This window comes from Oryctolagus cuniculus, chromosome 2, assembly GCF_051225735.1.
Source record: "Oryctolagus cuniculus isolate XC-2025 breed Fujian yellow rabbit chromosome 2, ASM5122573v1, whole genome shotgun sequence".
NCBI classification, from domain to species: domain Eukaryota; kingdom Metazoa; phylum Chordata; class Mammalia; order Lagomorpha; family Leporidae; genus Oryctolagus; species Oryctolagus cuniculus.
This window is the reverse complement of record NC_142868.1, coordinates 439,727-453,117: the sequence shown is the minus strand read 5'-3', so window position 1 is coordinate 453,117 and position 13,391 is coordinate 439,727. Positions and strand designations below refer to the sequence as shown.

The following is a 13,391-nucleotide window of genomic DNA, read 5'->3' as shown; positions in this document are numbered from 1 at the left end:
GCCTGAGGCCACCCCCCCAAGGTCCCCCAGGTGCTGCACTGGGGCCCCAGGAATGGTGGAGGAGGAGGGAGATGAGGGCTTTGGGAAAACCCTGTTCAGCAACCCTGCTGTCAAAAGCTGCTGCCCAGGCTGCCCCGGGAGGCCACTGTGTGCTCAGTGCTATAGACCTGGAGGCGGCTGGCCCTCGGAAGGAGGGAGGCTGACCTGGGCTACCTTTGGAGTCAAGTCTAGAAGAGAGGGCCAGGCAGGTGCGGCCAGCCACGAAAGGGGCTTCTTTCCTTTGGTAGGCGCTAGAGGAAGGCTTTTTTGAACAAACATAGTGGAGAATGGGGGAGGGCTGCGCACAGGCTCAGCGGCACCAGATCCTCCATCCGTGGGTGCCTCCTAGGCGGAGGGATTCTCCCCCAGTCTTTGCTGCAGGGTCAGAGTGGGCCAGGAAAGGGTTAGGAATGTGGAGACCACGGCACTGGCGCATGGACCCTGGGCTCTGAGCCAGCCCACGCAGGAAAGGGCAGGGCCTGGAGCCGGGGGCTTTGCTGCTCTCGGACGGTGCTGAAGAGCATGGCAAGGACTTGTGGTTCTTAGGAGGACACTCTGGGTGCAGTGAAGAGCAGGTGTGGGTGGCAGGGGTGCCCACACGGCACAGCACTGTCACTGGGGAGTTGGTGGAGGTGCGTGGGGTGGGGGAGAGCAAGACTGATGCTGAGGCACATGGGGGTAGGGGTTTCCAGGTTGGTGACTAGAATCCCACATAGAGGATGAGAGTGAGATGGGGTGGAGTCACAGTGAGCCTGGGACATGGCCCAGAGGGTGAGCAGTGAATTAGCTGGATGCCAGCACCAGACCCACTAACCTGCAAGTCCAGGCTACAGCACTGGCTTACAGAGAGCAGGAGCTCAATAAAACATGAGTGGGGGTGGTCTGCCCAGCACCTGTGGACACCTGAGTGTGTTGGAGAGGGGAGACTTGGAGAGGCAGAGAAAAACTCATCTCACCTTTTGGATGGGGTGGGAGGTGTTTTCATTTTGAATAGTTAGAAATTTTAAATTGATTTTGCCATAAAATCTAATTATAATAAATATTGGGGTAGACTTAACCTGAAGTTTTTATTGTTTGGTCACTATTTTGGAGCAGTTATTCCAGCTGTGTGCACACCTGCAGCCTTGTAGCGTGTGTGAGCCATGTGCTGGAGTCCTGTACTTGTTGAAGCACCGTTGTAATTTGAAGTCCGCCTGTGTGTGTGTAATGTAATGAAATCTGTTTTTATTTTATAGGTAAAAAGGATGAATGCTTGATTTGTAAAGTTCCTTGTCGTACAGTTTTTCTTTCAAAAAATGTAAGTTGAAATGTGTAGAATCTGAAAATCGTGATTTCCTTTTAAATTTGAGATTTAATTTTAGTCATCTGTGGTATCTACAATTTTTATTCATTTTGCCTGGTTACTTAGAGCTTGTAAGAGTTGCAAGTGACAGAAGCACTGTTGGACTTGGCTGTCAAACTGGCGTGACCTCAGGCTTGTGTTGGCCTCGTGCTTAGTGAGCTGGAGTGGGCTGTGCTGGAAACGAGACAGCGCGGGCTGCTTGAGAGGGTGGTGTAATTTAGTTTATCGTAGGGGTCACAGGTGAGCTTACTTCAAAGTTGGTGGGAAAATGGAATGAAAAGATAAGCTTATTTTGTTGCCCCAAATTCTGAAATCCATGCAGAATCTTTTCAAATATACATTTTTTCACGAACATTTTGAAGGTCCCTGTTATACCTTTTTTTTAAAGAATTTATTTTTTATTTGAAAATCACAGCTACAGAGAGGGAGAGACAGAGATCTTCCATCCACGGTTCACTCCCCAAGTGGCTGCAGTGGCCAGGTCTGGGCCAATCAGGAGCCAGGAGATTCGGCCGGGTGGCTCACGTGGGTACAGTGGGCCGTCTGCTGCTGCTTTTCCCAGGCACATTAGCAGGGAGCTGAATCGGAAGTAAGACAGCTGAGACTTGAACTGGAGCCCGTATGGGTGCAGGCATGCGGTAGCTTTACCTGCTATGCCACAACTCCGGGCCCCGATTTTTTGGGGGAAGGAGGCACCAAAATTACCTTAATCTCCTTTTCCACAAACCTTTTGCAATGCCCTCATATACATAATTAAGAGAGTTAAAGTAAGTTTAAAGTTGATGATTGCTGACAATTGGCTTAAAACACTACGTTTGTTCTCTCTATAAATATACACATGTAATTTGTTCTTTGGTCTAAACTTAGTTATGAATGATGATTCTACACCTGTTCTCCAAAATGTTTATTTGATGTGGTATTTAAATATTGCCATTTTCTTCTGATTACAAATGGGATACAAAGTTACACAGCAATTCAGAGAATTCTAGAAGTCATAATGGGGACTATGTAAGCCTCCATTTCATTTTCCTGAAGCTGACAGTGGTTGAGAGGCAATACCTGTTTTGTATGTGTTGTGATTGATCCTCATGCAAAAATGCTGCATTTTGGGCGCACCTTCTGTCGCTCCCCCTCTTCGTGGAGGAATGACACTGAACCCTGCGCTGTTCTTTCTGTCTGCTCGGCCCTCCCCGGGTTTGCTGCTGGTTCTTCCCGGGTTGGCTACTATCCCTTCCACCTCCGTGGAAGGGCAGTTCCCCCTGGCCACATTCCCCACTTCCGCAGGGGAGCGGCACACCGCCGGCCGGCTCTTCTCGGGGGCTGCACAGGTGTTCCTTCAGCTAGATGTTCCCCTTAGATGTTCCCCATAGATGTTCCTGGTGCATGCCGTCTCTCTCCTCCTTTATAGTCCTCCTCCGCCAATCCTAACTCGGCTGCCCACACGCCGAGTACGCTGCTCTCCTCCAATCAATAGCAAGTCCTACAGTTTATTAGTTGAACTGGAGGCAGCTGTGCGGAAGCTGTTTACTTCTCTCCCAGCGCCATATTGTGGGAGAGCAGATGCATAGAATAAGTCTTAATTCCAGTAACTCAGTCTAGTCCGGTTGCTCCCCACACCTTCACTTTTTTTTTAGAAAAGATTTAGTTAGTTAGTTTGTTATTTACAGGCAGAGAGTGGGAAAGACAGAGAGGTCTTCTATCTGCTGGTTCACTCCGCAGTGGCCACAACAGCTGGAGCTGGGCCAATCCAAAGCCAAGGGCAGGAGCTTCTTCTGGGTCTCTCACGTGGGTGCAGGGGCCCAAGGACTTGGGCCATCCTCCACTGCTTTCCCAGGCCATAGCAGGGAGCTGGATCAGAAGAGGAGTAGCTGGGACTCAAACTGGCACCCATATGGGATGCCGGCACTGCAGGTGGTGTTTTACCCACTATACCACAGCACCAGCCCCTAAAATAAATCTTGAAAAAAAGAAAAAAAGAGAAAAGAAAGATCTGATCTAGAGTTGCGAGAGCAGCAGCAACAGCAGCAGCTGGAACACGAATCTGTGCTCTGCAGTGGGACGCTGATGGCTCTGTCAGCCCGGCTTCACCCCTGCACTGTGATGCCACACCTGAATGGATTTGTTTGGTTTTTAAGTGGTTATATTGTAGATCCACTATGATTTTCATAGTTGATTTTTAATCTTCCATGGGTGTCTGAAAAAAAATGTGTACAAGATAACTTCCAAAAGTTCATGGAAAATGGAATTTTGTTTTTAAGATTTATTTTATTTATTTGAAAGGCAGAGTTACAAAGAGAGAGGGAGAGACAGAGAGACAGAGAGATCTCCCATCCATTGATTCATTCCTCAGATGGCTGCAAAGGCCAGGGCTAGGCCAGGCCAGAGCTAGGAGCCAGGAGCTTCTTCCAGGTCTCCCACATGGGACCCAAACACTTGGGTCATCTTCCGCTGTTTTCCCAGGCCATAGCAGGGATCTGGATCGGAAGTGGAGCGGCCAGGACTCAAACCGGCACGCATATGGGATGCCGGGGCTTTAACCCACGGAACCACAGCGCCAGTCCCTGGATTTAATTTTTTTAAAGATGGGGTGTGTAGAGTCAGGTTTCAACCTTTCCTTTCTGATATTTGTGTTGTAGGGTTTATCTTTCAGTTTTGAAATTCTTCTCAGTTTCTCCCGTGATCCTGGTGTTACCTAGAAATATTTTAGTTCCTAAAATCTGGTAGTTTTTGGCAATAATTTTAATTAATTTTTATTGAGGTGTAACACATAGGCGAGTACACAGGTTGTCAGTGTGGCGCTCAGTGAGCTTTTCCCGAGGGTATATCCGAGGCTCAGGTGAAGTTGGTTTGTGGTGTGTGCGCGTGTGTCGCCCAGCAGAGGGCAGCAGTGCGGAGTTGCTGAGCCTCCTGCTGGTGACCGGCCTGGGGCTGCAGATCCAGGTGCCTCTCCCACTGGGGGACACCATAATCTTGCACTCCCGAGCCTCTGGAAGTGTGATCAGTAAATCCTTTTTCTTTAAAGTATTCAGTCTGTGGTGTCCTGTTACAGCAACACAAGAGGGACTGAGACGGGTTACCCCCAGTACCGTGGCTGTGTCATGTGTACTGGGTTTTCCTGGTGTGGGCGGCCCAGGGCGCCCTCCCCATGCTCACTGCACTCGTTCTGTTCTCTACTGACCCGCAGCGTGCACAGTGTGTGCAGTCGGTGTGCATTTAGGTTTTCCCACAGTCCTCTGTCTTCTGGCTCAGGTCTGCTGGCCATGAGTTCTCTGTTTTTGTCTGAAAAATGATGCCTCTCCTGAATTTTTGCCTTCATTTTTGAGGCACATTTCAATGGGTTTAGAATTCCTTGTTGAAAATTCATGCTTTTTAGGACTTTGAAAGCATCACTGTCTTGCCTGTTTTTGGTTTTCCACAGCAGCTATTGTGTGTGTGTGTGTGTGTGTGTGTGGTGTTATCTGGCGGCTGTTATGCAGTTATCTAGTGGCTGTGTGTGTGTGTTTATCTAGAAGCTGTTTGTGTGTGTGGTTATCTACCAGCTGTTGTGTGTGGTTATCTAGCGGCTGGTGTGTGTGTGGTTATCTTTGTAGCCCTCCTGTGCAGGCTTCACTGAGACTTCCTCAGCCAGCCTGTCTCCATGTTAATCTCCTGCCCATGTCTGGGGTCTCTGTTGGGTGTGGAAGGCTGGGATCTGGGTGGTCTGACAGCTCCTTCAGTGGCTGCTGTTCCTGGCATGTGGAGCTGTGTGTATGTTTTGAGTGCATCTGTGTGTTGTGTCCTTGGGTGATGTAAGTGTGTGTGTGTATATATATAACATACATATATATGTATATGTACGTGTACACACACACACACACACACACATCATCATCTGCGCTCTGAGCACCCAGCATGTGCCAAGCTCTGCTCAGTGCCCTTTTCGCATATCCTATTGCCTGTTGCACACTGAGGCCTGGGGCTGGAGACACTGTTTCTGCTCCTGTTTTCTACATGGGGAGACCAGGGTGCCGGGGTACATTGAAGACCGAGTGTGCTGCACCCGGAGCTGCTGACCCTGTCCTGCGGGGCTGTGGTGCCTTTGCAGCATCCATGTATATAGAAGGCCCTGTGCTGAGCCCCACCCCATCCTGGAGGGGCCACCTCTGTGACTCCCCCCTCTAAACTGGCCTGGGCTCTGTCTCCCCCAGTTCTTCAAAGACCTTGGGCCATTCGAGCTACCATTTCCTGTTTTCTCCTGTGAATGTAGGGTTTTCCCCCTGGATTTAATTTTACTGTCATTTCTGTGGGGTTTGGGGAGCAAAAGTAGGTGAGTGAGGTGGCCATCATGGCACTGCCCTGAGCATGGCGCTGTCCCTCTCTCCATTGTCCAGGCTACTGTGGGAGGGGAGGTGGGAGGCGGCAGGCAGGTGTGGTGCGGATACAGTACAGGAATGGTTGGGAGTCACAGTGTGCAGACGTGTCTCCTTCAGCTTTTCAGACTGCTTGGTGTGTCTGGGATGAGTTGTCAGTTTCATGCCTCTGCCTGTGTCCATCCTCTAATGGTCAAAGGCCAGGCCTTTGCTGGTGGTGACCTTTAACCCTCACCAAGGGCCCTTTGCAGTCAGATGTGTGCTTTTGCCTCAGAGGAGGACATGTGGTCCAGGAGGGCTCAGCCCTGCCAGCCCACTCTGCCTCCCAGCTCTTGCCCCTGCCCTGCCGGGTCCTTAGAGGGGGCCACACCCGTCACCAGCCTGGATGGCCCAGGGTGGCAGGCTGTGTGGCTGTGGCTGTGGCGGCTCCCTCTCGGCGCCCTCCTTAGGGCTGCTCTCGACATGCAGTGATTTTACCAGCTGTGATTAATTCTCGACCTTGGTCCAGTTTCTAGCTGGTGGCAGAGCGCTCTCTGTTAACACAGACGGGAAGCCATTTGTGTTCTCTTTCAGACCGATGCCGAGATTCAGGCGTTCTTCGTGGGCATAGACAGTCTGTGTAGGAAATACTCCCAGGAAACCTCCCAGGTGAGTGGAGGCCCTGCACAGAGGCTGGCCACGGTGCTCTGCCCTGTGTCCCTGCCTGACGGTGATGGTGACGGTGACGGTGACGGTGACGTGCGTGCAGAACAGGAGCCTCAGCTCTGACGGAGTCCGAGTCCAGCTGGTCTACGGCGGTGTTTGTGTTCTCCCAGAGGCTGTGTCACGTGAGACGTTGTGACACATCATGTCTGGTAATGTGAACAGTGTGCTTAATGCTGTTTTAAAGTGAATTAATAAAGATCTGAAAATCTCTCTCAGTCTTGATTTCTGATAGGTGAATACGGACAGAGTCTGCCTACGCAGAACTCTGGGCTCCTCAGGAACTTCAGGTCTGCTTCCCAGAGCGGGTGCTATGGTGCCGTGGGTTAGGCTACCAGTGGCGACACTGGCATCCCATATTGGAGCACCAGGTGAATCTTGTCTCTTTCACTTCTGATCCATCTCTCTGCTAATGTGCCTGGGAAGGCAGTAGAAGATGGCCCAAGTGCCTGGGCCCCTCCTACCTCTGTGGGGACCTGGATGGAATGCCAGATTCCTGGGTTCAGCCTGGCAGATTTGGCTGTTGTAGCCCTTTGGGGAAGGAACCAGTGGATGGGATTTTTCTCTGCCCTCCCCCTCTGCTTCCCTCTCCCCAATGCCTTCTGTAGCTCTTCCTTTCAAATAGTTAGTTTAAAAGAGAAAAAAAGCTCCCTCTGGCTCTGGCCCAGAAACCTGCCCTAGGGAAGCAGCTGCCCACTCAAGGCCTTCAGCCCTGGTCCCCTCACCCTGGTCGGATCACTAACAGCTTCGTTTTCCTGGTGACTGCCCAAAGACGCCTCTTTCTCAGTAGCACAGTCGGTCACAGCCCCAGCACTAACGCCCCTGGCCGCCTGTGCGCCTATGAGACTGCCTTTTCCTCCAGGCTGTCCATGCTTACGGCCTGTGCCAGTCTGTAGGCCGCGTGCAAAACATGAGAGCACTGGGTAACCCTCCCCTGGCTCTCTGGGGTCCAGGTCCAGCGCAGCCTCTGGCTTTGGCAGTTATTTCATTAGCCTGCTCCCACGTTGGGGTGGGAGGCACAACTTCTTTAAGATGAAGACAGTCTTGTTAACAAAACCTGCCCACTACTTTTTTTTTTTTTTTAAGATTTATTTATTTATTTGAAAGAGTTATAGAGAGACACAGAGAGAGAGAGAGGGGGGGGTCTTCCATCTGCTGGTTCACTTCCCATATGGCCAAAATGGCTGGAGCTGTGCTTATCTGAAGCCAGGAGCCAGGAGCTTCTTCCAGGTTTCCCAGGTAGGTGCAGGGGCCCAAGTGTCTGGGCCATCTTCTACTTTTTTCCCAGGCCATAGCAGAGCTGGATTGGAAGTGAAACAGCTGGGACTCGAACCAGCGCCCATATGGGATGCCGGCACTGCAATTGGAGGCCTTACCCGCTATGCCACAGTGTCAGCCCCAATGCCCACTTCTGAGGCCACAGAGGCAGAATGGTCCCCAGGCCTGGTGCAGAAGACTCCCAGACTCAGGCTCAGCGGGACTGGTCCTGTCTGCAGCTCAGCCCCACGCCTCATCTAATCAGGGTCAGCCGTGGGTAGGCCACTGCCGGCCGCAGAGACCCACACGCTGCTCTCACTGCGGTCCTTCACCCCCGTGGGCCTGGCTGGCTGTGAGGCCTCTTCCAGCTCTGAGAACCTCTGAACCCCAGGCCCCGCACCGGCAGAGCGTGGGTGTTCTCTTCCAGCCGTGGTTTGGGACCACAAAGGAGATAGCCCATCCACTGTGCACGTCTTTGCCAGCAGGGCGGGGGGCGTGAACTCTGGGTCTGGATGGAGTCTGAGTTGGGAAGGGGTCAGGGGTGCTGTCCCTGCCCTGCTCCGGAGCTCTGCTGAAGCTGCAGGACAAAGCATGGCCGAGAGGGGCTTTGACCTGGTGAGGTGACGGTGGCCGGCTTGGCTGTGTGGGGCTGTCCTTTGAGAGTGGCTGTGGAGTCCCTGGTCCCACTCCTCTCTGTGGTCCTCGTCTGCTAGAGTGCAGAGCTCTGGGTTCTAAGTTCGTGTAGCTCAGTGGCCGTGAAGTGCCTTCCCTCCTAGCTGGAGTCGGGTTCCTGCCGCAGCCCAGTCCCAGACTGTGCGGCTGGGGAGAAGCGGGAGAAGAATCTGAGATGCAGCCCCGTCAGCCCTGTGGTGGGTGGGCCGTGGGAGGCTGACACAGGCAGGCTGGCATCTGAGGGCTGTGCTGGTGGGAGGGACATCACCCCCACTTTCTCAGCCACATTCCAGCTGCACAGTAAGCAGCTCCTGTTGGTCGGAAGGCTGGGGAGGGTTCTGGCCTGGCACTTGGGCGGCTCTGCTGGTCTCACTGGGCCTCATTCTTCAGGTCAGCCCTGCCCCCACCCTCTGCCAGTGCGCACACTGGGTTCTCAGTGCCCACTCCTGGGGTCAGCCCCCATTGTCAGTCCCGTGCCGTGAAGACAGTGTCGAGACCTGCGTCACCTCGTGCCGGTCTGCGATCCGGTGCAGCGCTGGCCTCGGGCAGCACCCAGCAGCCCTCAGTGGAGACGGTGCCTGGGGAGGAGACAGGACTGCTGGAGAGACAGCTCCTGCCCCCGCCCCCAGCATTGTTTGCTGAGCCCTGTGCAGTATCAGCGGCTGAGATACGTTGTCTTCTCAGATTTCAGAGTTTCAAGAGAAACACAGGAGGAGATTGCTAGCCTTCTACGGAGAAAAGGTAAATCGCACTGATTTATCCCCTCTTGAATTTTCTGACCTTTTGACTTAAATGTCAGACTTGTGAGCCAAGCAGTGCTCTTCAAGGGCATGGGTGCCTGGACGCAAGACCTGTTTTTCCTGGCATTTTCAGCGATGGACACGTTGTCATTGTCCTCCGCCCCTCCCCGCCATCACCTGTTCTGCACTCCTGGCTGTGCTTGGCAGAGTAGCCTCTAGTACTCAGGACCTCTATTGGGTGTCCATGTTGCCCTCAGGTGGCCTGGGCAAGGTCGGGGACCCCAGAGCAGGCCACACAGAAAACAGGTGGCCCAGAGCCTGAGCCTGCTCCACTCCTTGTGTTTAAATAGGAGTTCCTTGTCGAAAAACTAGAGGTTGTTGAGCTAACAAAGGGAGAAGTCTAGAGCCAGAGAGACTCCCTTCCCTGAGTCCAGAACCCGGCCCACTGCTGGCAGGTCCTTTCGCCTGGACCTCAGGGTCGGGCAGGGGTGGTGGCTCAATTTCCAGGGCCAAGTGCAAATCCCAACTTTTTACAGAGTGCCCCTCTCAGGAAGCACCTGTGGGGGGTGAGCACCTGCAGGGCTGGTGGCCAAGGACTTCTGCTCGCCGCTCTGGGCACCGTGCTTGCGTGTGGGTACTGGGCAGAAGTGGGCCTCCGCACTGAGGCCTGCGGTGCCCGTGTCCTGAGTGGACAGAAGTGGGCCTCCGCACTGAGGTCTGCGGTGCCCATGTCCTGAGTGGACAGAAGTGGGCCTCCGCACTGAGGTCTGCGGTGCCCATGTCCTGAGTGAGCAGAAGTGGGCCTCCGCACTGAGGTCTGCGGTGCCCATGTCCTGAGTGAGCAGAAGTGGGCCTCCGCACTGAGGCCTGCAGTGCCCGTGTCCTGAGTGGGCCTCCACACTGAGGCCTGCGGTGCCTGTGTCCTGCGTGCCCGCTGGCTTCCCTGGAAGGGTGTGAGGGCCGTCTCTTGGCTGTCACTTGGTGCCGTGTGTCCCACTAGGATGTGTCTGGTTACGTCTAGATTTCTAAGCTGGAAGAATCCCTCAGGAAGCTGGTGCTACAGATAGAACAGCTGCAGAGGTGAGGTTCCCTCAGTGCACATCGGGGCCGCCTCTGTGGCCGCCGTCTCTCTGCAGGTAGGACCTTGGGCGTACGTACCTGTTCCAGAGACTTCTGTCCAACCAGAAATGGTGAAATGGTGTGGGAAAGCCTTGGGGATGACAGAGACCAAAAAAAAAAAAAAAAAAAAAGGACAAGAGATGAGTGGTTGTCCTGGGACAGGTCGGGGGTGGGGGAGGGGAAGGCGAGTGACCACAGCCTGAGAGCCACTGAAAGGTGAGTCTGCATGTTCTGCTTGGTAGGGCTCCACAGTGCAGAGGCAATGGATTGTGGGAAGACACCAAAATTGCCAGAATTAACCTAACACGGTGGCCAGCAGAGTATTGCATGTCAGTGCTGGGCGGTGTAGCCTGCGGCTCCGCTCAGCTTGTTCCCACCCATTCCAGCTCAGCAGGTGTTGCTCTGGTCCTCCGTTTGGACGTGTCTGTGGTCCTGGACTGTGTGGTCGCTACCACACCACAGCTCGGTCAGCAGTGATGCACAGAGACTGTGTCTTTACGTTGAAGCCACAGTCCCAGCTTGGTGGTTGCACGTGGACACAAAGGCCGAGAGGCCCACAGCCCTGACTGCTGCTGTTCCCCCAGGTTGCACGTCAGGGGTGCCTGCTTCCCTGTTCCTCCTGGCGCTAAGTGTGGCTGGGTTGGCGCTGCAGGCCTGGGCCACGCTGGTTGGTGGCCCTGCTGTTGACACGTCGGGGTGAGAAGGCCCCTTCCAGCTGCTGTGTGTCTGTTGTATGACCAGGTCCTCCAGTAGTCAGTGGACTCCAGGCCACATCCAGCCTGGAGTACACCCTCTTCTGGGCCCTAGCTCAGCAGGTGTTTACGGTGGTCAGGGACACAGCAGGCACCGAGCATATGTGGTGAGTGGAGCCACAGCACCCACAGGTGCGCAGGGTACGTAGCAGTGTGGAGTTGCGTTTGTGTATTCTTCTTCGTTTGCTTACTTTCTATGGACTCATGTATCTTTGATTTCATTTACCATTTCTAGACTGTTCCTGCTAAATTTCTGCTGCAACGCCATTGCTTGCTGTTGTGTCTCCATCTTTATTTAGGCTTTTCACTGGCAGTGTCTCCACTTTCCACATCTGACACCCTTAGGAATCTGCTCTGACTTCTGCCCTCTGCTGTCCCTTGAGGAAAGGGTCCTTTCTCATGGGGTCAGCGACCGGGCTGAGGGCCAGGAAGGAGCTCAGTGCACCCCAGTTCTCCTCAGGAGGCCCATGTGCTGTGTGTCCCAGTCACCCAGTCCTCAGGGGACCCATGTGCTGTGCGTCCCAGTCACCCAGTCCTCAGGGAGCCCATGTGCTGTGTGTCCCAGTCACCCAGTTCTCCTCGGGGGGCCCATGTGCTGTGCGTCCCAGTCACCCAGTTCTTCTCGGGGGCCTATGTGCTGTGCGTCCCACTCACCCAGTTCTCCTCGGGAACCCATGTGCTGTGTGTCCCAGTCACCCAGTCCTCAGGGAGCCCATGTGCTGTGTGTCCCAGTCACCCAGTCCTCAGGGGACCCATGTGCTGTGCGTCCCAGTCACCCAGTCCTCAGGGAGCCCATGTGCTGTGCGTCCCAGTCACCCAGTCCTCAGGGAGCCCATGTGCTGTGCGTCCCAGTCACCCAGTCCTCAGGGGGCCCATGTGCTGTGTGTCCCAGTCACCCAGTCCTCAGGGGGCCCATGTGCTGTGTGTCCCAGTCACCCAGTCCTCAGGGGGCCCATGTGCTGTGTGTCCCAGTCACCCAGTCCTCAGGGAGCCCATGTGCTGTGTGTCCCAGTCACCCAGTCCTCAGGGAGCCCATGTGCTGTGTGTCCCAGTCACCCAGTCCTCAGGGAGCCCATGTGCTGTGTGTCCCAGTCACCCAGTCCTCAGGGGGCCCATGTGCTGTGTGTCCCAGTCACCCAGTCCTCAGGGAGCCCATGTGCTGTGTGTCCCAGTCACCCAGTCCTCAGGGAGCCCATGTGCTGTGTGTCCCAGTCACCCAGTCCTCAGGGAGCCCATGTGCTGTGTGTCCCAGTCACCCAGTCCTCAGGGGGCCCATGTGCTGTGTGTCCCAGTCACCCAGTCCTCAGGGGGCCCATGTGCTGTGTGTCCCAGTCACCCAGTCCTCAGGGGACCCATGTGCTGTGTGTCCCAGTCACCCAGTCCTCAGGGAGCCCATGTGCTGTGTGTCCCAGTCACCCAGTCCTCAGGGAGCCCATGTGCTGTGTGTCCCAGTCACCCAGTCCTCAGGGGGCCATGTGCTGTGTGTCCCAGTCACCCAGTTCTCGGGGGGCCCTTGTGCTGTGTGTCCCAGTCAGACACTGATTCTCCTTGGGGGAACCCATGTATTGAGTGCACCCAGTCAGTGATCCACTTCTCCTCGGGGGGCCCACGTGCTCTGTGCACCCAATTACCCAGTTCTTGGGGGTGACCCTGGTGCTCTGCCAACTGGGCTCACTCCCCCTGTAGCACTGTTGTCCACCCTACCCTGTCTTGGTAAGGCTGGGCTTTTAGAGCAGCGTTTGCTGTGCTGTGGTTAGTCCCACCCGTTTCTCATTGCTGTCTTGGAGCAAAAGGGCTTGGAGACTGATGCTGCCCCCGAGCCCAGGGCGGAAGGACACGTGTGCTAGCCTGCATGGGCAGGTGTGTGTGGCCTCCATGGTCAGCCGCTGGCTCTGGGCTCTGGCGTGTGGCCAAGTTCCTGTCCTCGGGGAGCTTCTTTGTGCTGGGAGACAGAGCTTGAGCTTAATGCCAGGCAGGGACACTTGCTGTGGGAGCTGAGGAGAGCCCTGGGAGGGTGGCTTGAGAGCAGGCCTGGATCCCGGAGCTGTCGCACAGCCACCTGTGTGCAGCCAGCATGAGCCACCCCAGATAGGCTGAGGGCCGGCTCTCCTGTACTGAGGACTTCCGTGTCCACCCCATAGGTGGTGCTCAGCACCGCAGCCCTCACACACCATCAAGCCTTCATGTGTGTTGGTGAAAATGGAGAGGCTTTGTCCATGTTTGTGTGCCCAGCCCAGCATACCCGTCATGCCTGTGCTGGGGTCCGGGCCTCAGGCCCTGGGCATGGCCAGCCTGGCTACCTGCTGTTGTGGAGACAATCCTAGGGCTTTGCTGGACCAGGAGAAATGATCAAGCGACGTGTCCCCATCTGTCTTGTGGTCCTTGAATGCCCATGTGTGGTGGCCCCATCTTCCCGTCT

The 13,391-nt window shown here is 54.8% G+C and overlaps 1 protein-coding gene across 13 annotated transcripts in view; it reads left to right on the top strand.

Moving 5' to 3' along the window:
• Window positions 1-13,391, top strand: part of RNF212 (ring finger protein 212) — a 28,209-nt gene that overhangs the window by 1,880 nt on the left and 12,938 nt on the right. For all 13 annotated transcript variants that reach the window (XR_016229717.1, XR_016229716.1, XR_011386166.2 and 10 more), the window contains exons 2-5: window positions 1,275-1,336; window positions 6,304-6,378; window positions 9,046-9,102; window positions 10,123-10,181. Coding sequence is in view for 8 of the 13 variants with exons in the window: in XM_070067953.2 (XP_069924054.2) it covers window positions 1,275-1,336; window positions 6,304-6,378; window positions 9,046-9,102; window positions 10,123-10,181 (253 nt within the window). In the remaining 5 variants the exon portion in view is untranslated. The remainder of the gene's footprint in view (window positions 1-1,274; window positions 1,337-6,303; window positions 6,379-9,045; window positions 9,103-10,122; window positions 10,182-13,391) is intronic.